Source organism: Myotis lucifugus, unplaced genomic scaffold (genome assembly GCF_000147115.1).
Source record: "Myotis lucifugus unplaced genomic scaffold, Myoluc2.0 scaffold_326, whole genome shotgun sequence".
NCBI classification, from domain to species: Eukaryota; Metazoa; Chordata; class Mammalia; order Chiroptera; family Vespertilionidae; genus Myotis; species Myotis lucifugus.
Genome location: NW_005871374.1, coordinates 309,723 through 331,177, shown reverse-complemented (window position 1 = coordinate 331,177; position 21,455 = coordinate 309,723). Strand labels below are relative to the sequence as shown.

At 35.0% G+C, this 21,455-nt stretch overlaps 1 protein-coding gene across 16 annotated transcripts in view; it reads left to right on the top strand.

Annotated features, from left to right (window-relative positions):
* Positions 1-21,455, top strand: part of PCDH15 (protocadherin related 15) — a 537,899-nt gene that overhangs the window by 373,632 nt on the left and 142,812 nt on the right. For all 16 annotated transcript variants that reach the window (XM_023764291.1, XM_023764288.1, XM_023764290.1 and 13 more), the window contains 3 exons: positions 7,741-8,046; positions 10,720-10,944; positions 20,357-20,473. In XM_023764291.1, the coding sequence (XP_023620059.1) occupies positions 7,741-8,046; positions 10,720-10,944; positions 20,357-20,473 (648 nt within the window). The remainder of the gene's footprint in view (positions 1-7,740; positions 8,047-10,719; positions 10,945-20,356; positions 20,474-21,455) is intronic.

The window sequence follows — 21,455 nt, the reverse complement described above, 5'->3', positions numbered from 1 at the left end:
GAGCCAGGGAAGGCATCCCCCAGAAATACCTAAGCCCTTAGGTACAGTTTACTTGAGGTTTACTGAATCCTAGAGTGCAAAGACTTCAAAAACACTAAAAAAAGACATAGCTTTGAAGAAAATATGGGAAGCTGTCAAACATTTTTTTATGGGAAAATACTATGTACAGATTTCTTTGCCTAGAATTTATCCTTTTTGATTTGGAAGGATGGCTTGCTGTCATTATGACAAGTAAGGAAATGTTTAGTGTGAAATCACTCTCATACCCCTTTCATCTCTCACTACAATTATTTTAAGAGCCTCACAATTTATAATCAGGTCATGGTCACTCACATTTTCTTCCTAATCCCTGATGAAATGACTTTAAACATAACTGGAAGTTATCATCTCTTCTCTTTGACTTTCAAATGGAATACTTTTTTTTTCCAAAAATATAACTGATGTTTTTAGGCCAGACATTGGAAACATTTCTCAGTATGGCAATATCCATAAAATCTCTATCATGTGTCTAATACTATCTTAATCTATGTATTAGTGGCCTTAAATATTCATCATTATTTCTTACTAGTGGCCCGGTGCACAGATTCATGCACAATGAAAGGAAATTAATTAGAATAAATATTTTAATATTGCTATTCACCCTTTCTCTATAATAGAAGTGTCAGAGATGAAAGAAAATTAGTAAAATGTATATGAAAATAATATATAAATTGATTAATAAACAATAACAACATGATTTAACAACAACAAAGACATGACATAAAAACAACAAAAAATGATATAAAAACAACAAAAACATGATATCACGCTGGCTTCTGTCAGCTTCAGAGGTACATTGTCCAATAGTTGGTCTTCAGACTTATTCTGTTGACAACGCCACTTTCTTTCAGCTTCAGAATGTCAACAAGAACAACCAAATTCATGATTGACAATAACAGATCAAAACACACACCTGTGATTGGCGCCAGTGAGAACTTTATATGTATCACACATGTGTGAGTCAACGTTTATTTTTAACTTTCCAGTGCGTGTCATATGTACCTGCTGGTCGGTCAGTTGGATGGTCAGATGGATGGATGTCGGTCACTTAGCCTTTTATATATATAGATAGTAACTAAAGTGACATTTCCTTTTTGTTATGTGTTCTCTGATCATGTAAATTTTTCTGTATGTGTACTTGTTACACTACAAGCACTGTGCACAGGTTTGATGATCTTTCATAAATGAATTATCTAATAAACACAGAAACCAAAATTCTCAGGAAAACTTGACAACAAAGTTAATAGAAACTAATAGATTTGGTATGCCAGGTTAAACATGATCATAAGAAAAATGAAATGTATAAATATGCCAAACAAAATAGGTTGATTTGTTCTATCAAAAAAAAAAATTTTAAATAAGTTTATGACAGAATGGAGCTTTTAAAACAGTTTCTAAGTCGATATTGAAAACCTTAAAAACAATAAACATATATATTTTAATACTGATTATCAAAAATGACCAGGCATGCTAATTGTGTTCAATTGTCATTGGGGTAGTGAAATAAATACTCATTAGCATCAACATTTTACAGATGAAATGAAAGATGGAAGCTTAGAGTGATTGATTCACCAAAGGCAGCAAAGTTAGTGAGGGAAAGATCTGGGCTTTTAACCTGGAGCTAGTTTATATATATACTAGAGGCCCGTTGCACAAAGAGATTTGTGCAATAGGCCTTCCCTTCCCCTGGCTGCCGGCACTGGTTTTCCTCCAGCTCCCGGGACACAGGCCTTCGCTGCTCTGGCCGGAGCCTTCAAGTCTTTGCTCTGCCGCTTCGTGCCTACATATGCAAATTAACTGCCATCTTTGTTGGGTTAATTTGCATACTCTCCTGATTGGCTGATGAGCCTAGCGGAGGGACGGTCAACTTACATATTTGTCTATTAGGTACGATTCTAGATTCCTATGGATTAAATATGATGAAAAACTATTCAGTCTGGTTATGTTTTTAGTGAGTTGATCTCAAGTACACTAACTACCATTAACCTGTAATTCTATTTGCCATTGTTAAAAAATGAATTTGAGGCATTTGTGTGGTGAGAGAAAAAAATTTACCAGCATCTTGCAATACTAAGATGCTTAACCTCTTTCACACTGATAATCACAGCCCTTGAAATAGCTCAGCCTCTGTAAAGAAATAGACAACTATTTTATACCTTTTTCAAGTTGTTAGATGAAGGAAAAAGTATTTCCATTCGTAATGTCATTAACAATGCATTGCCCAACTTCTCCTTCTGACCTTTCTGCTTAATAACTTTCATGGTTTCCACTTCAAGGTGAGAAAAGAATGTGCGGCCTCTCAAATTTCTGTAAACAGGATAAGCAACAAGTACAGTTAAGCTCCTTCTCAGCTTCACTCTGGGCTAATAGGCGCTATCTGGTAGTTCACACCTTTTCTAATAGCTGTATTTTCTTTTTGTTCTCAGAGTACTTTGTGTGTACCTGATTGTTGTGAGAATAAACAGAGATGATTTATATCTAAACAATCTGAATGGGTATATACAACATATTTTAAATTGGAATTAATCATTGATAAAAGGTCCAAGTAATCTACCCAGAGACTTCTTGATAAAGGAGATACAGATTTGAGGTTTTATCCCAATACATTCTACCCATGCAGGCAATGCGTAGGTCTCTATAGAATTCATAGCCCCCTATAGGCATACCAGTAATAGGCTTCCACTTTTATTGATGGGAAAGAGTGTATAATAAAGACCCATTGGGGAAAAAAATGAAGAAAAATAGGGATGAATAAAATGTATAAGAAAAATATTTCCCTTTTAAATGATATGGTATAAAAGCATGCTCTAAATTTAAACTCTGATTGAAATAAATAAAAATCATTAAAAATAAAAAATAAAAGATGGGAAAATTTTGAGAAAAAAAAATGGTGTTCAACACATAGTCACTAAATCATGTTCAATAAATGCCCTGGTACATGATCTGACTTTTTCTTAAGTAATTATTTAGTTGTCTCTAATATACTCTAACTTTGATTTTAATGATTAAGGTTTTCCAGAAGCTTTTTAAAGCAAATATTCAGCTTTGCCCACAGGGTCTTTATTTGACTACAGACTAGCAACCAGTTTCCAGCAAAATGCATTCACAGATAAGTAGCTGCAAATCAGGCCCCACAGTAAGGTGTATATTACAAAATGTGTTAACCATGGACAGATGATTAAAGTTGAAGCTATTACTGTTTATTGCTTTGATGTAGTACAAGGGAAGAAGAGATGTGTGATTTTTCTTATTAACAGTCTTAATTAACTTTTAATTGATTTCTAGGAAGATGAATGGTTTCACAGACTGAGCTCCTTGGCTAGATACTAAACATCAATGCAAACTTCTTGACAGTACTGCTGATGATAAGGGATTTTATGTTTTATTATCTTGCCTAATATATACATACTCATCTGTAATAGGAAAGAAATGAAATTAGCTTGCTTAGCCGGTACATGTCACCTAACTTACATGACCCTGTTTATGCTTCTTAATTAAGAGAAAAGGAAGGAAATAGCCCTGCTTTTCGCAAACATTCTGGTTTCATTGTCTCTACTAGATGTATGTCTGCGTTTCCTTGAAATTTTAGAGTATTTTTCAACAAAATATTACTGTTATTTATTCCATGAGGACTAAATATAGTTCTATTTGTGGAAACATGGCATTCAGTGAATTAAGTTGTAGGAAATCAGATCAAAATGTACGTATGGCCGAAACCGGTTTGGCTCAGTGGATAGAGCGTCGGCCTGCGGACTGAAGGGTCCTGGGTTTGATTCCGGTCAAGGGCATGTACCTGGGTTGCGGGCACATCCCCAGTAGGAGATGTGCAGGAGGCAGCTGATCAATGTTTCTCTCTCATCGATGTTTCTGGCTCTCTATCTCTCTCCCTTTCTCTCTCTGTAAAAAATAAATAAAATATATTTTTAAAAAAATGTACGTGTGTAGTTGTGTGTTAGTGCACTTGACTTTGAACATGTTATGCCATTTCAGCTGACTTAAAATTATGAAACCCTATTGATGAGGATGCCCCATCTAACGTTTATTTCCAAACCATCTTTTAAAATGTGTTTGGATATTTTATCTCAACAAATCACCCCATTGTAAAATAGAGATACCTATATCTTTGATAATTTTAATATATGAAAAGTTTTGAAATGTTATTCTAAAAAGACATATGGTAGACTAAAATACATTTGTCAAGTGTACAATTCTGATTAATAAAATGATCTCTAATTGCTAGAAATTTTTCTAGAAGAAGTGAAATTGGGATTTGAAGAATGGATGCATGATTAGAATTTCATAGGTGATTAAGGAATCATCATAGCGAGGTCTGAAAAAAAAATGTCAAGAAGTATATGCTGAGTCCTAGGGAAATGTGGAAAACTGATTAGACTTGAGCAGAGACAGAGAGTTTATACAGCAGAGTGAATAGTATGAAATGCTGAAAGTGTAGGTTGGAATTAAATCATATAGAAAAGTTTAGATTTGGGTTTCTTCCTGTAGGTTGATCAACATGTTGAAAGGAGGCTATATTTCTATACCTAGAATTTCTAAATCTGGTGCATATGGTATTCCCCTTGAGAACATTGCCTTGTTCATTAAAATATTGATGGCACTTGAGAAGTTCTGAAGTAATGAGACATTTTAAATTCCTTTTATTCTTAATTTCTAAACTTTATGCATGTGAGCATTCACCATCTTAACCGGCATAGTCCCTAGTTGTCATTCTATAAAATATTGAAAATACACAGATATTTCCTTGTTTTGATTACACCCTTGTTTTGATCATGACAAAATATCACTATGTTAATAATGCTATTTTTCAATTTAGACCAGTAATCAGTAGTAATGCTAAGATTATCAGAGTCCCAGGTGCAATTCTAATAATTCCAGTGTTTGGTCTGAAATTCTTGATCAAAATCACACAGAATGATAAAGCAAGAAATGTAAACTAAAATAAAACCGAACAGCAGGTATATAATGAATAAAATAATTTTAAGTGTTCTATAGCAGTGTTAATACATTCATTTATATGCTAATATGTATAATTCATTTGTGCACTTAAATATTGAATGTATGCCTACTCTGTGTCAGAAACTATAGTAGGCACTGAGCATTTAGTGAAAAAAAGAAAAGCAAATATCCCAGACCATACCTTAATGGCTTACATTGTGAAAAGGTTGACAAATATTAAACAACTAATCACACTGATAAATAAAAGTGGCATAGATGACAGGCATATAAAGCTACTGACATGTGTAACAGGAGGTTCTAATTTCCACTTCAGAAGTCAGAAAAAACTGCTTTGAGGAAGTGATGTTAGATTGACACTTGAAAGATGAGTGGGTGTTAGCCTGGTGAATAATAGCACACGCCTCCAGGCAGGGGCTTCTGGAGAAGTTTTGAGGTTAGAGAGGTTTGCAATGTTCTGGAACATAGTGAAATCAGCATGTAATAAGGAACCTCCTGGCTATGTTAAAGGTTTAAATATTTCCCAAGGCAATGGAAATCATTGAAGGAAGTTAAGCAGAGAACTGGTGTCATTACTTTTATCTTTTATTTAAAAAAAAAATCTGAAGAGAAATAATGGAAAGAAAATAATTAAGAAGTAATTTAGCAATCTAAGCCACAGTGGATGGTGGCTGGGCCTGGTATGATTAGGCTTGAGATATTTTACACCGGTAGAAGCATGTTATGGATAGACAGGGATTTTTCTGTAAATGCCATTATAGGTTGGACCTTGTTATTTAATACACCATCCATCTCACAGCCTGTAGCTGAGCTTCATACACTGTATGAGATGGAATGAAAGAAGAAAGAGGAGAGATTCAATAGTGTGAGAGGGACTTGACTCACCATTGTTGGTTTTGAAGATAGAGGGAATGTGCCATGAGCCAAGGACAGGGGTGGCCTCTGGAAGCTGGGAATGTCCTATATGGCAACCAAAATAGAGGTGGGGATATCAATCTGACAATCCCAAGGACCTACATTATGTCAACAACTTGAGTGAGCAACGAAGGTGATCTTTCTCTAAAGCCTCCAGAAAGAAGCATAACCCTACCTATACCTTGAGTGGTGAGACCCATGTTGAATTTCAGATCTACAGAACTATAAGATAATAGACTTGTAGAAGCTGCTAAATTTGGAATTACAGTGATAAAAAGATAATACAGACATATTTGAGGTATCTTTATTGGAGATATAAATTAAGCAGCTGGACATATATAAGACTATGTTATTTGCATACACAACACTCCTCCAAACACACACACACACACACACATACACACACACACAGCATGTTAGTCATATTAAATCATTGTGTCATAACAAATTTTCTGATGTGTGGCTGAATAAAACCATAACTTGAACAAGAATCATTTAAATTGCTGATTACATAAATGATTGATTTGGTAATCTTAAGAATTCCCACAGACAGTAAAAGTCACTGAAATTTTCAAGGGTATTGGTATTATGAAATAAGATCTATTTATATCACTAAATTATATTTTTCTAGTTTCTTAAGCAGTGATTTTAGAGAAAAAGATAAAGTTTTGTGGGAGGTTTGTTTGGTGGAGGGAGGTATTGTGGATATTAAGTGATTGTTGTGTCCCTGGCTCATAATGCAGCCAGGTGTATAATTTTCCTTAGCAACAGTTTGAGGCACAACTATATAGCGTTGTATGGCTTCTAAGATTTCCTTCAATTTCTCTGAAGAAAAATAATGTAGAACTATTTAACACAAACAACACAGTATTTGATAGTGAGAGCTCATAATTTATATTTACTCAAAATTTCCACATTTTATTTGATATAAAGTGATTCTATATGACTTGGAATTTTCAGTTAATATGTTATTATAACATCAACAATTCCAAATTATCATTTGGAGATTGCATCGAAATATTAAAGAAAAACCCTTTGTAGGTTCTTGATAGTCGCTATACTTTTACTCTCATTTGGATTTTGAAGAGGATTTAGTTTTATATCTCATTTTCATACGTTTATTTATTCAAATACTAATTTCACAAATATTGAAAGAGTTTTATATGTGAGGCATTGTACTAAACATGGGGCACTGAGATACTTATTTCTTGTGTAATGCTAAGCAAGATAATTAAATTCCATAAACACAGTTTTCTCATTTGTAAATTGGGACCAATTATATTTATCAATAAGAAAATGGTGAGGATTAAATGAGGTAATATATATTTGTGTACATTTATGTGAAATTTCATATACAGATGAAAATAAGTATATAAAGTACTCAAAACTATAGAATTTTAAGTTGTCACTTAGTAGCTTATGTTAAAGCAATTATGAACTAAATGTGATTTTCTTATTTTAGAATTCAAAATGTATTAAATAAATGATAGAGGAAAATTCACTATTTTTGGAGTGAGAATTTTCTGAAATAATATTGTTATTACGAATGACATTAATTTATAAGTTATGCTCATTTTGAATGAAGACTATTAATTAAACTATATTATATTTCTTTTCATGTTCTAGACTCTTGCATTACATTCTCATTATCTTTTTAATATCCTCCCTAGAGAAAAAAGAATATTTGGTTAGAAATATTCCATGATCCATTAACTATCCTCTTCTAGCAGGAGGACATAACAAAATGCAATGTTAAAAAAGCTTAACAAAATGTGCTATGTGAATTTCTTTGTGTGTTTTTTTTATTTCAATTAGGCAACTGACCCTGATGCTGGAATAAATGGCCAAGTGTACTACAGTTTGGGTAACTTCAATCATCTTTTTCGTATCACATCCAATGGGAGCATTTACACAACAGTGAAGCTTAACAGGGAAGTCAGGGACTACTATGAACTTCTTGTTGTGGCAACCGATGGAGCGGTACACCCCCGTCATTCAACTCTAACACTGGCCATCAAGGTGTTGGATATTGATGATAACAGTCCTGTGTTCACCAATTCAACATATACTGTTGTCGTTGAAGAGAATCTGCCAGCTGGGACCACCTTCCTACAAGTAGAGGTAGGTGTGTGGGAGGAGCATTCATTTCATAAGTTCTGCATTATAGGATTAGCTATTAGGGTAGGGTTGACAGATTTAGCAAATCAAAAAATAACACATCCAGTTAAATTTTTTATTTTATTTTTAAAAATTTTAATGGCAGATAAACAATGAGTACATTTTAATATAAGTCTCTCTCAAGCACTACATTTTTTAAAAAATCTAACAACTCATAGGGATACAACAAAAAATAAGGGGAGAAAATGTGCCTTTGTAAGATATTAAATAAAAAATCTAAATAGATTTTTAATTAAAAAATTAATGTTATATATTTATTGTAATAATGAACAATACAGTAGTCTATAAAAAGTCAATAATCTCCCACCTTGTACCTCCAAAGTACTCCATATTAATATTTATGTTTACTCTGTCACATTTATCTATGTGCTCACACAAGTATCAAAGATATATATGTAAAAATAAATATGCATGTATTTTTTGCATAAATGCATATATGTATATACATATATACATATGTAAAGAGTTACCTATATTTTACAGACATAGGGTATTGCTATACTTATTTTCTAATTTTTAATTTTATTTTCAGTAAACAACTGACATTCTTCCACAAGTCTTAACTCTCCTGTTTAATAGTGTCTCCATCTCCAAGCCTCCCTTTTCATTTCTCAACTGCACCATTACCAGAAACTCTGGACATTCTGATTCAGTAGGTTAAATTGGCTCAGAAATCTGCATTTTAAGCAACTGCCCATCTAATTCTGACACAGGTGGTATATGAAGTATATTTTGGGGGGAAAAATTAGACCTTCCTTGACTGCAATACACATGATCTTTGTTGGCATGGATTTGAAGAACTTGTATTTCTTTCATAATTCAACTAAATAAATATTTAGACAATAAACATTAATAACTGACAAGAGACATATGCTGGTCATGGAGAGGGCCATTATTTCATCCTGTATTGTTCTATTAATCTCATTCATTCATTCATTCATTCAAGAAGTATAATTTTGACATTTATTTTATATCCACTCCTCTGTTAGACTTTGAGGATTCAAACATGAACCAGACGATTATCTGCGTTCATTGAGTTTTTGGTCTCATGTAGCAAGTAGACAAGTAGACTGCTCATTAAAATAGAGGTCCTCAAAGTGAGGGGCTTAGGAGATCACAGATTGTAACCTAATCTTTAGGTCAAAGAGAAAGTTTCCTGGAGAAAGTTGCTTTCTAAATGGCAAACTGAAGAGTGAGAGTTATTTGAGCAAAGAAGAAGAATGGCTATTCAAGGCAGTGGGAATAATCTGCTCAGGATCCTGGAGGAGAGAAGAGAATTAGGGGCTAAACGTCTGGAAAATGTGTATGTCCTTCTCACCATGTGAAGGAGTTGGGAGATGATCCAAAATGGAATGAAAAGCAAGAAGGATTTTAGGCAGGGAAATAATAAAACCTTTCTCATTGTTATGTCCATAACAGATTAAAGGGAGCCAAGACTGGAAGTTCACATAAGAGGTTTTGCATTACTGCATGCAGAGCCTAACCAACCCTCACCTTCCCAGTGCCATTTTTGCTCTATTCCATGTCCCCTACCAGAGTGGCCTTTGCAAACCTGTACTGCTGAGTAAAATAATCATCCTACAAATCCTGCATAAAAAGCATCCTTTCAGCTAAAAGATATCACTCCCAATTCGAACACCTTTAAGTGACATATCACTTTTTTCCTTCGATTTTGGTATTTGTGTCTTATTTCTTTGTACAATAACCTGGAGGGCAGAAACTGCATTGATTCGTCTTGTACATCTCTATAGTAACTTGCACATAATAACAACTCAATAAATATTAGTTAAATGAAGGGAGTTATAATCAAGTGATCTCTAGAAATGTATTATAGGATACTGATGAGATGAAATGAAATTATTATATTTATCAGTTTTCTTTTAGTGTTTGAATAATCCATTGTGTTTATGGAAATCACTCAATAAATGTATTTATTTATTTATTTGGTTAATCCTCATGCAAGGATATTTTTTCCATTGATTTTCAGAGAAAATGGAAGGGAGAAAGACAGGGGAGAGAGAATATGTGTGGGGAGAGAGAGAGAGAGAGAGAGAGAGAGAGAGAGAGAGACAGACATTCAGACAGACAGACATGGGTGTTAGACACATTGAATGGTTGTCTCCTGCAAGTTCTCTGACTAGGGCAGGGATGAAACCTGCAACCCAGTCACATGTCCTTGACCAGGAATAGAACCTGTAACCCCTCAGTTCATGGGCCAACACTCCAACCACTGAGCCACACTGATTAAGGCTCAATACATTTATTTTTATTTAAAATATTCCTTTTCAAGGTTATATGGTCAGCAAGAAATAATAATCTGTGACAATACTTATTTCTTTACTGTGGTATGGTTATTTTAATAGTGATTTTTTTCAGGTAAAATACATTTAGCAATAAAATCCACAAGGACAAAAATCTCATGTCTCTGTCTCTATTTCTCTCTCTCTCCTCCCCCCTCTTTCTGGTAAATTACTTAACAAACGTGCTTTTCTCTGAAACATGACTTTTGGTCAGCATTAAACTTATGCTGCCCTAAGCACTGACACATGAACTTCATCAGTCTTTCATTTTTCTAGGCTGGCACTGCCACTGATATAACCATTCTTCTTGTTACAGGCCACGGATGTTGACCTTGGAGCAAATGTGTCTTATCGGATAAGAAGCCCAGAAGTGAAGCACCTTTTTGCAATGCACCCATTTACAGGAGAACTCTCCCTTTTAAGGAGTTTGGACTATGAGTCATTTCCAGACCAGGAAGCAAGTATCACTTTCCTAGTGGAGGCCTTTGATATTTACGGCACAATGCCACCTGGGATTGCTACCGTCACAGTGATAGTAAAGGTAAGGAATACAGGTGACTTCTGGTTGCCTACTTTGCACTCTCTACGTGTAGCTTCTGTTTTTTATACAATAAGTCTAATATTTAGTGCAACAATTCATAATAACATAGTGGTACCAGACCCAGAACATAGATTTTTTAATTGATAAATATTTATGAAGACTTGAGAAACAACTATATTGTTTAAGAGTTAAATTTGAAGGAAACACTAAAAAATTAATTCAAACATGTGGCTTCCTTAGTCTGCTGTTAGCTCTGTGACTTCAATCAAGCCATAATTTCGCCAGCCTACACTTTAGTGCAAATTTCACAGCAGTAGAGATAATAACTTTATCCAAATCCTTCAGTTTTAAAAATAAAATCTTTAATAAGATGACTCTGAATGATTAAGTGTACTAAGCCTCCAGAACTAATTAGTTTGCTTTAGTTTAGAACCCAAGATTCTGGAATGAAATAAGCTTTAGGATCAAGATCAAATTGGAATTAAGTTCTGGTTCAACCATTTCAAGTTCTATGATTTACCGGACTTTCTTGACCTCTCTAAGTTTGTTATCTCATTCATTGTAATACCCTGTGCCAAATGATTGCCTGAAAAACATGGTGTCTTCCACCTTTTGGATTTCCAGTGACAGTTCTCGAGTGGATATAACGGTCACCTGAGCTGCGAACTAAACTTTCAGATTTCTCTGCTCTTTCCCAAAGGAGCACCTTCCCTATGGGGAAAGCATTGCAAATGCATTTCTACTGTTGCATTTCTGCCTGAGTGGTTCTCAACCTTCCTAATGCCGCAACCCTTTAATACAGTTCCTCGTGTTGTGGTGACCCCCAACCATAAAATTATTTTCTTTGCTACTTTATAACTGTAATTTTGCTACTGATATGAATCGTAATGTAAATATCTGATATGCTATATGTGTTTTCTGATGGTCGCGACCCACTGGTTGAGAATAAGAGAAAGTCAGGTTCTGGGGATGACGTCAAGTTTTGAAAGGTGCTTTCAGTCAAGGACTCTGTACACAAGGTTATAAGGTACACAAGTAATAGGCAACTTCTCCACAATGCTCATTTTCATAGTGTAAATGATGGAATTAAAAATGCATGGCTTTCCTTGAGTTTTTATTTGATGGTTAACTAATAAATAACTAAAAATCCTATTGGTTTTGTTAGAAAATACCAATATGAGAACATAAAAGATTGTTAAGTACTTAGCCAATCTATAATTAGCATAACTGTCATGTAGGTTAGTGCTTTAATACTTGACTGCAAGGTCTTTGGGTCTGGTTTTGTGTGTGTTTGTTTGGTTTGGTTTGGAATTATTTGTGATAATCCTGCAATCAGAGTGGGACACAGGGAGTATTCCACTGCCTTTTCTGACTGAAGTTTATCTGCCAGTACCCACCTGAGGCTATTTCTTCCATCAGGCCTGCTGTCTCCTCTAAACTACCCTGGAGAGGGGAGCATGAGTCCCTTCCATTCTCAGATGCCTTAGAGCAGTCTGGAGAGTTGTATTAGGGTCTGAGTTCCTTTTTTCTCAGGGATCCACAATGACTCTGTACCTATATCCATAGTGGGTCTCTCTATCCTAAGAAATTTATCTATTTCAGATAATGGGAAATGTATCTATTTCAGGGAGTTAAAATTTTATTCAGCATTAAGTTCTCTTTGGGAATCAGTATTTGAACTATCAAAATCTTTTCTTAGTCACCTCCTTTTCTGTTTGTGTATTCCCCCTCCCCTGAAACAATGCTCTGGTAGCCTGGGGGAGGTTCAAGGGACAGCACAAAACAACCAATGACCTAAGGGATTTCAACTCATATTTTGAAATAGTATGTTGCCACACTATTGTGGTATGACACTTAGAAATTTAGAAATCTTTTTCTAAGAACATATTAGGAACATGATACTATTAGTGGTTAGGAAGATGTTGGATAGGCAAAGAAATGAAAAAGACTAAGATAAGTTTGACCTGCATAAACTAACTAGAGCAAAATGGCTTCCAGAGCAGGTGGAATTTTTAAAGCATCTTACCTGGTCTTCTCTTGTCTACCATGTGGCTCGGTGGAATTTAGCATTAAAAACATTTAAAATAGAATAAAAAGGTCCTTGTTGGACAATTTTGGACAATAAGGGAAGAAAAGGCTTGTTTCTAATGACCTTCCCTCTATTCTTCCCAGATCCAAAAAGGGATACTCAAATAGTGTAGCCGTCTCTCTAGGATGAATGTGGTGGGTTGTAGAAAATTATAACCTTCATAGACTCTGACATGGCTGCTTGAATTTTTTTCTCTCTTTGGATGGACTTTTTTTTTCTAGAATTCATTGTAGTCAAATTAAATCAAAACATATAAAGTAAATAAGCAAGCTTGTTCTAAATAAGCCTCATTCTTTATCCGAGCTCAAGACTTAAATTCCATTACCTGTTGCTTGAGCCCCCTTTATTGCAATAGAGGGGTGTCACTCGATGTTTCTTATCATTTACCTTACTTAGAGAAGTAAAACCAATGTATTGGTTAAGTCTTCTTGACCTATACACATTTATTTCTGATTTACTATACATTTGAAGCAAATCTTATTCAAGATTTAATTCTAGATATTTTCAATGCCATTTTTTTTCTTTTTCAAGTGATATAAGCATAAAATATTTGCAGAATATTTTCCCAAAGACAGACTGACACTTGATTTCTTTTCTCCTTATCACTCAGGGTGAAAGAGAACTTTCAAAGTCTCTTGTCTACTATCAGACTTGTTTGTTTTGAAAAGAAAATGGAATAGAATTCTCATCTCTCCACATATGTAGATCTTTTCTAAGCTTGCAAATTTCCTGCTATTGGTTTGTTTACTTGCAGTACTGACAAGCTGCTTTGCTGATAACATAATTGCATGGTATTTGCTAAGAGATATTTCTGCTGAAAACAGTCACCACAGGGAAAGCATCTTGAAGATCTCTCTTTGAAAATGAGCAGAAATATAATTTCTTTTGTAAAAAAGAAATATCTAGTGTTTATAACTAGTCCATCAAATTTATTTAAAACTGGAGTGAGAATAGGGAAATTAAAGTAATATTCAGAAGGAAAAATATTTCTACACCAGCGGTTCTCAACCTGTGGGTCGCGACCCTTTGGGGGTCGAACGACCCTTTCACAGGGTCATCTAAATACATCCTGCATATCAGATATTTACATTATGATTCATAACCGTAGCAAAATTACAGTTATGATGTAGCAACGAAAATAATTTTATGTTTGTGAGTCACCACAACATGAGGAACTGTATTAAAGGGTCACAGCATTAGGAAGGTTGAGAACCACTGTTCTACACTAATAAGAAAATATAATTATGTGACAGACACCTGCAAAGAGCTCTCTTGGTCACACATTTTAAGGACCCAAAACAAAACCAATTATGATCAAAAAATAATAATACGGATTTTTATTGCAAAGTTTTTGTAGAACATTGATAAAACAAGGCCTATTTCATTGCACATTTATTGATAGACAATTAGATGACATGGATGAATCTCTGGAAAATAAAAATAACATTCTAAACAGTTTAAAACATAAAATTCAGAGAAAATTTTTACCTTATATACTGAATTCTAATATACAACAGAAAATACACAGAAAGAAAAGCTCTGTTCTCTATGGAAAGCCAAAAGCTGAATACAGGACACGACAGTTGAAATATATTAATGGATATGCAATACTTGGCAGCATTGAAAGGGCTGTGAAAGACTTGCCCAAGATAAAAAGATGATTTCAGTCATTTTTCTGATGGTCATTTTAGATAGCATGGCTGCACAGGAGTAGGAGAGTGAGGGAGACTGGGTTAGTAGGAGCACGTCTAGGAGGGGGCAGGAATAGGTGGAAGGATCAGAAATGAACGACTATCCATTAGGGCCAAGGTTGCTGGAAATACCGTGTATCTTGGAAGATGACGTTAGCATTTTCATCTTTCAAAGGGGTTTCCTCCTCCAGGTGGAAAATAAATGTTTCTATGCCCCCAAACATATAGAAAATAGGCTTTTCTAGCTTTTCTATAGAAACTCAGTGTCCAGCATCAAGGTATCATTTGCCAAACCCTGGACGCCCGACAGGCATTGATGTGCTGCTGATGCTCCATGGTGACGGTATTGGTAGTGTCCTAGTTTGGATTCGGTCAAAGGAGTTATGTTGTGAGAGACCAGGAAGTAGTCCAGGACTCAAACAAATACCATAAGAAATTCTGAACATTTCAAGATTTATAGCATATTGCCTTCCCTTCCTCTGGAAGGGGGAAATTGAATTAAAGATGATTTCAATGAACCAGCTAATGGGAGTATGTTTTAACTGAGTAATCATTATTTTTTTTACAACTTGGAGTTGATTTTTCCCTTGGAGTTGGTTGACCTGGAGATATACTTGTTTGGGGCTATAGTCATCAAATGTTCCCCTCTAGTATATTTTTCACTATTATATTCTTGTTTAGTGTATTTTTTTCTAATATATTAACCAGGAAGTTTAAAGAATGTGAATACATCAGGGAGGGCATGTCACAGGCTGAGTAAGATAGTTTCATAAAGTATCTGCATACTCTGCTATTCTACAATTTTACTACTAAGATGTGACATATTACCTCTGAAGAATCAAATGAGGGGGAACATATAAAAATGCCTATGCCCAGAGATTTTACCCTTCAAGGATTATCATATTTCCCCTGCCTGAGACAGGCTTGGTACTGCCACAAGTCTCCAAAATTGAATGTCCTCCTAATTGGGACAATAGATGCTGATAAGCCTTACTGGTTACTGCTAAGCATGGCCATTAATTCCCAATCCCACCATTCCTGTGGCTGCTATCTTCACCCTGATGAAGTGGCCACCACATTTGGGGAGCATGCTTGATATATTGGAATCTTCCATATATTCTCTGAAAACTTTAATTCACCAAAGTCATAAAATATCCCAAACACTATTAGTTTGTGTCTCTAATATCGCAATATCTTCCGGGTCCCTGAGGATATATTTCATAGAGTATTAGCTCCTCAAGATAGATTTGGGAAACATTGGGCTATGCAAAAGAAAACAGATTTCTCTCTGCATTGGCATATACATTCATATAGGAGCCTTCAATGTACTGATATACCTTGAGAATCTCAAGAAAAAAAATGTGATTTCCCGTATTTGATCATGGGATTCTTTTTGGTTGTAAAGTTTCTGATCGGACTCATTTTTCAAGGAATGCAACTTAGGGAAAAAACACACGACATTATTAGGTTTTAGTGAAAATAACTATTTCTAGATTTAAATATTGAATAAACTGTTTTAAAAATATAACTATAACTGCAACAACTCTCTTTTTACCAAAGAAAGCTTTATGAATAATTATAACAATTATCTTCAGGGAAATAAATTAGCATTATACAATGTTTAGAAGCTCACCAGATTGCCAAGATAAAAGTATAGTAACTAGTTGAAAGAATTTTTTTAATCTAAAATATTATTGGAAAGAGATATCTTAAAAGTTATATGTGCATTATGTGCATTTTTAAGTGAAAATCACACTTAAGTCATCTTACATATAATCTTCTGATGACTTTGCCATTTCTCTTTCTCCTTGCGTCCACATATCAGAATGAGGCTTTTAGGATCTGATATAACAGAATTAAATCATAGCTGTATCCTTTGTTGCAGGATAACCATGAGCAATATAATATCTGTAAGCTTCAGTTTTCTTATATATAAAACAGGAATAATAGTAATAATGATAACTACTATATTTTGTGCAAGTTAATGGAAATGATACATTTGATACACTCAGCATTTTCCTGATATACAGTAAAAATGAACCATACAGACACACGCACACACACATGTAACTATTATGCACTTTTGAGAAAGTCTAAAATGGGGTGATATTCTTAGAATTTGTTCATAGACTTGAGCTCAGAATATGCACTCATTGTCTCAATTTACCATAATGTAATGGTTTAGAAAAATTCCAAAAATGTGTCACCTCCTTTCCCCCCCATATTACCATTGCAACAGAGGGAAGTAGAAAGCAATAGAATGATGTATTAAATCACTGGGTTTGTCACCATTGCACAGTGTTATCCTCCTCTAACTTAGCTATTGATTTGGAAAGGCTATTTCAGCTGCCAGAATGCATGAGCGATGGGGACGTTGTTCAGATAACAGAAATGTATCCTATGGTAATGTAGCTAATTAAACTCCGTGCTATACACTCTCATCATAGCCTTGTACTGTCTCTTTCATAACATGCATCACACTTGACATTATGCATTTAGTTTTTGCTTTCCACACTGAACTCTAACCCCAGTACCAGCAGGCACTATGCCTTTCTTGGTGGTAACAATACCCCAACACCCAAAGTACTGTCTAATGCCCAGTAGGATTTCCATCAATATTTGTGATACTGAGAGCCATGCTGTACATAAAACTCATGTTTCCTCCTAGCCACTGTACCTTCAGGTGCATTTTTATGTGATTGATACATGGGGCCAAATTGTAAGTTTACTAGTCAACATTTTTAAGAGCAGGGTGGTGTTCCAGTTGAGAACCCTGATGACATTTGGAACAGACTTTAGAAACATGAAAACTAGTTATTGGTCAGATCAAAAATATAACCACAGAAAGCAAATTATTGAGGGTCTTGGTGATAAAATTGACAAAAGGACAGAAAAGGAAATGTTTCTTTTTGCCACTGCTACCCTCTAGTGGAGTAATGGCTAACAGAAAGGGGCTTGTTTTTGGAGAGTGAAGCTTATCCTTAATTTGAGGCATAATAGAGCATTTGTACAGAAGCAAGTCATGTGTACATTTTTCTTCAGTATCCTTGGAGCATAAATATACTCAACTAACAATTATGCCCAATGGCATTACATTTCAATAAATGTTATTATTTGAAGTAATGCATGGTGCAAGAACTATGGGCAACTGGCTATACATTTTAGCCACAATAAAAGATTATTATCCCCAAATGTGTGCAATGTACCATAAGAAGAAGTACTGCTATAATAATTATATTGATTCTTCATCCTGTCAATGACAAGCAACATAAAATTAGGGACATTAATGTTTCAGTGGTCTTCAGTTATTACAGCCTTTGGTTTGCATCAAATCAGTTGGTGAGGCCAGATTAAAACATGACCACTGTGCATTCAGTTAGAAGGCGAATCTAGTGAATACTTTCTCAGCAAAATATAGGCCACTGTATTCAACACCATTAGCAGCTATGTGGACATAATTGGAAAAAAATATCATATCTTCTTTTTATTTTCTGAAGAATCCAGTTCTCCAAAAAGTACCTTGTAACATTAAGGTTCCAGATGCCGCCCCCCCGCCGCCGCCCCCGCCCCCACCCCCCCACCCCCCCACCCCCCCCTCCCGCCGGGGAAGGAGAAGAAGAAACTTCGTAAGAGCATATTGAGTTTATATGACTTTGGGTGCAGAACAATTACAATGTTGGGCTTCTTCTTTTCCAACCTTTAAAAGTGATAGTTTAGAAGTGCAAGAGGATCTCCACCCTTTAAAAGACAGGATTCACTCATTAGAAGTAACTGGCACTCTTGAAAAGAGCAAGAGACAGTGTGTATGCAACTTACTCCAGACCCTGCCACCTCAAGATCAACACCTTACACTGCCCTCCGTGTAGAGAACCAGTTCCCTGGGTTCATTTACTTGTTCAGATTCCAAAGCTCATAATTTACAAAAGAACGCTTTTATTTTATGGAAGAGGGTGTGAATACTATATGTCAAACAGAGAAAACGATTTTCCTTCCAGTTTTACGCATAGTTCAAGACCTCCTATTTCTTATTGGAGTCTACAGGTTTCTTTATATTCACAACTTAGAAGTCAACTCTATGGTGAACATAAAACAAGCTCTACTTGATTGTAATAGATAATTATCCTGACCTCTTTGAAAAGAGGTGTTTATAATCAGTTAATTAGGGTGCTCGCCATTTACATTGTACAGGAAAATTGTTGTCACAGAGAAAATATCAAAGACTATGTAGAATAATTTTCTTCTTATGTTTCTAATAACAAGTGAGAAAAAGATGACCTGGAGAGTAAGGTAATTAACTGATGTAGCTTCGGGCTCAAATGTGTTTGACCCAAATTACCCAAAACAATGCAGGGCATAATGATTATTTTAAAATAAATAAGTTTACAAAATTTAAATCAGTCAATTTAATAAGCGTTGCTTTTGAGAAAAATAATAAAATGCAATTCTCCATAAAGGATAAAATGCTTGAGAGTAAAAAATGGTCTTGCTCTCAGGGGACCAGATTTATCAGGTTGGCTCTGTCAACTAAGTCAAATCACTAAACCAGAGGTCCTCAAACTTTTTAAACAGGGGGCCAGTTCACTGTCCCTCAGACATTCCACACATGCGCACTGCGGGCCCGGGACGAGTCGGCTGCTAAGCAGGACAGGCAGCGGCAAAAACACCCAGCGGGCCGGATAAATCTTTTCGGCGGGCCGCATGTGGCCCTCGGGCCGTAGTTTGAGGACCCCTGCTAAACTATCTGGTAGGATCAGTATCTTTTCCTGTCAAATGGCAGTAAAGTGACATGAAGACAGGGGCACCTTTTGCTTGAGTCACCACAGTATCCACAGTGCTTATACTCGGTCATATAAATGGTAGGAACTTGATAAATACTTGTTTAATGGGTGACACTACATAAATAAAAAGCCACTTACATCACTGAATTATGAAAGTAAAAATGATGCATATCAAATACTTAGAAAAAATACTTAATTATCATTGTTTTTCATGTATAAGAACATCTAATCCTGTTTGTCCTTATCGTAGTGTGCTATAGGGAAAACATTCTTTAATCAGTTTACAGTTATACTAGTAAACATGTAAGGTGGCATCAAAGGATGTTTCATGCTTTGCATTTGAAATGTTCTAATCATGCCATTATGCGAAGTATATAAAGAATTTGAAGTTGCAACAGAAACATTAGAGTGCTTTTGAAAATAGTAACAACGAAACAAACATAAAAACACCATCTTCTATACTTGTCTCATTGGATGGCACTTTCTATATAATTTGTTTTTTCATTATTTCCAAAGTTCAGTAACACATCATTTCAATAAGAGTATCTTTAGAGAACATTTCAAACATTACTCCAGTCTCTAAAAGGTGTATTTGGTTTGCAGGTGGGCGCAGGGGTGATGGAATGTTTACTCAAGCAGAATGGCCTTCTGTTGATACCATACATATAATAGTGTATAGGCACGCTGGCAATCTCCTCTGGGGCACCATTCTGAATTGAGAGTAATGGAATAGAGAGGATTGAGGCTGACAGTGGCAAATGGGTTGTATGATATGAAGAGATGGAGCCGGTCAAGTAACTGGGTACCTAACCCAGTTTCAGTCCAAGCACTAACCTCTTAATTGTGTTTTCCAGGATATGAATGATTACCCTCCAGTGTTTAGTAAACGCATCTACAAAGGGATCGTGGCTCCAGATGCTGTCAAGGGTACACCGATCACAAGCGTTTATGCTGAAGATGCAGACCCTCCTGTAAGTAAAGGACGTTGATCAATATTCTGTAGTAAGGAAGCCGTTAACGCTCGCGAGTGAATGACCCAGTTCCCAAGGCAGCACGTGTTGTTTGTGTATTTCCTTCTGTTCACTCACCCATTTCATGTTCTCTCACCTGTTGCATCTACAGGTACAGACTATATTTCAAATGATTATTATTGAAGTTAAACAATTAAGGATAAGCTTTTTGTCTCACTATAATTCAAAATTTACTATTCACCAATGTATCTAGTACTAATGATAAATATATAGAGACATAATTGTCTACATGTGGAGCCAGTAGAATTTGGATTCTTTATTTAGAAAAGTTAAAGTTTAGTAAAGGTAGGTTTTATCCTTATATGTTTTCCATTATATTCACGCATAATTATTTTATTATCAAACTCTAAATCAACATATGATATAATACTCATATTGAATGTGTTAATTTTGGTAAACTAATATCTTAACATCACTTTTAGATGACACTGCATATGGGTGACACTACATAAATAAAAAGCCGCTTATATCACTGAATTATGAAAGTAAAAATGATGCATATCAAATACTTAGAAAAAATACTTAATTATCATTAAAAAAAGTAAATTACTTTTTATCCAGGATTTTACCTTATTAAGATATCCCAAATTGCCTTTCAAGATTTAGGGGTTTTAATTAAAACATTATTATAGCAGAAATGAGGCAAGTTTTTCTAATGCATTAAAAATAGAATATAGAAGTAATAGTATCTATATAAAATGCTTTCTAAAAATAATTTGAGTACTTTATAAATGCTAGTTATTCTCATAATGACCAAATGATGAAGATGTATTTATTTTTTTACTGGAGTGAACTCACACCCTTAAGTCAGTGGCTGATACATTATAAAAATATCAAAGGTGTTGAATAACATATTTTAGAAAAGTGAAAAAATATATAAACACCTGAATTTTATAAGAGCTTTTAAAGTTCTGTTTCATAT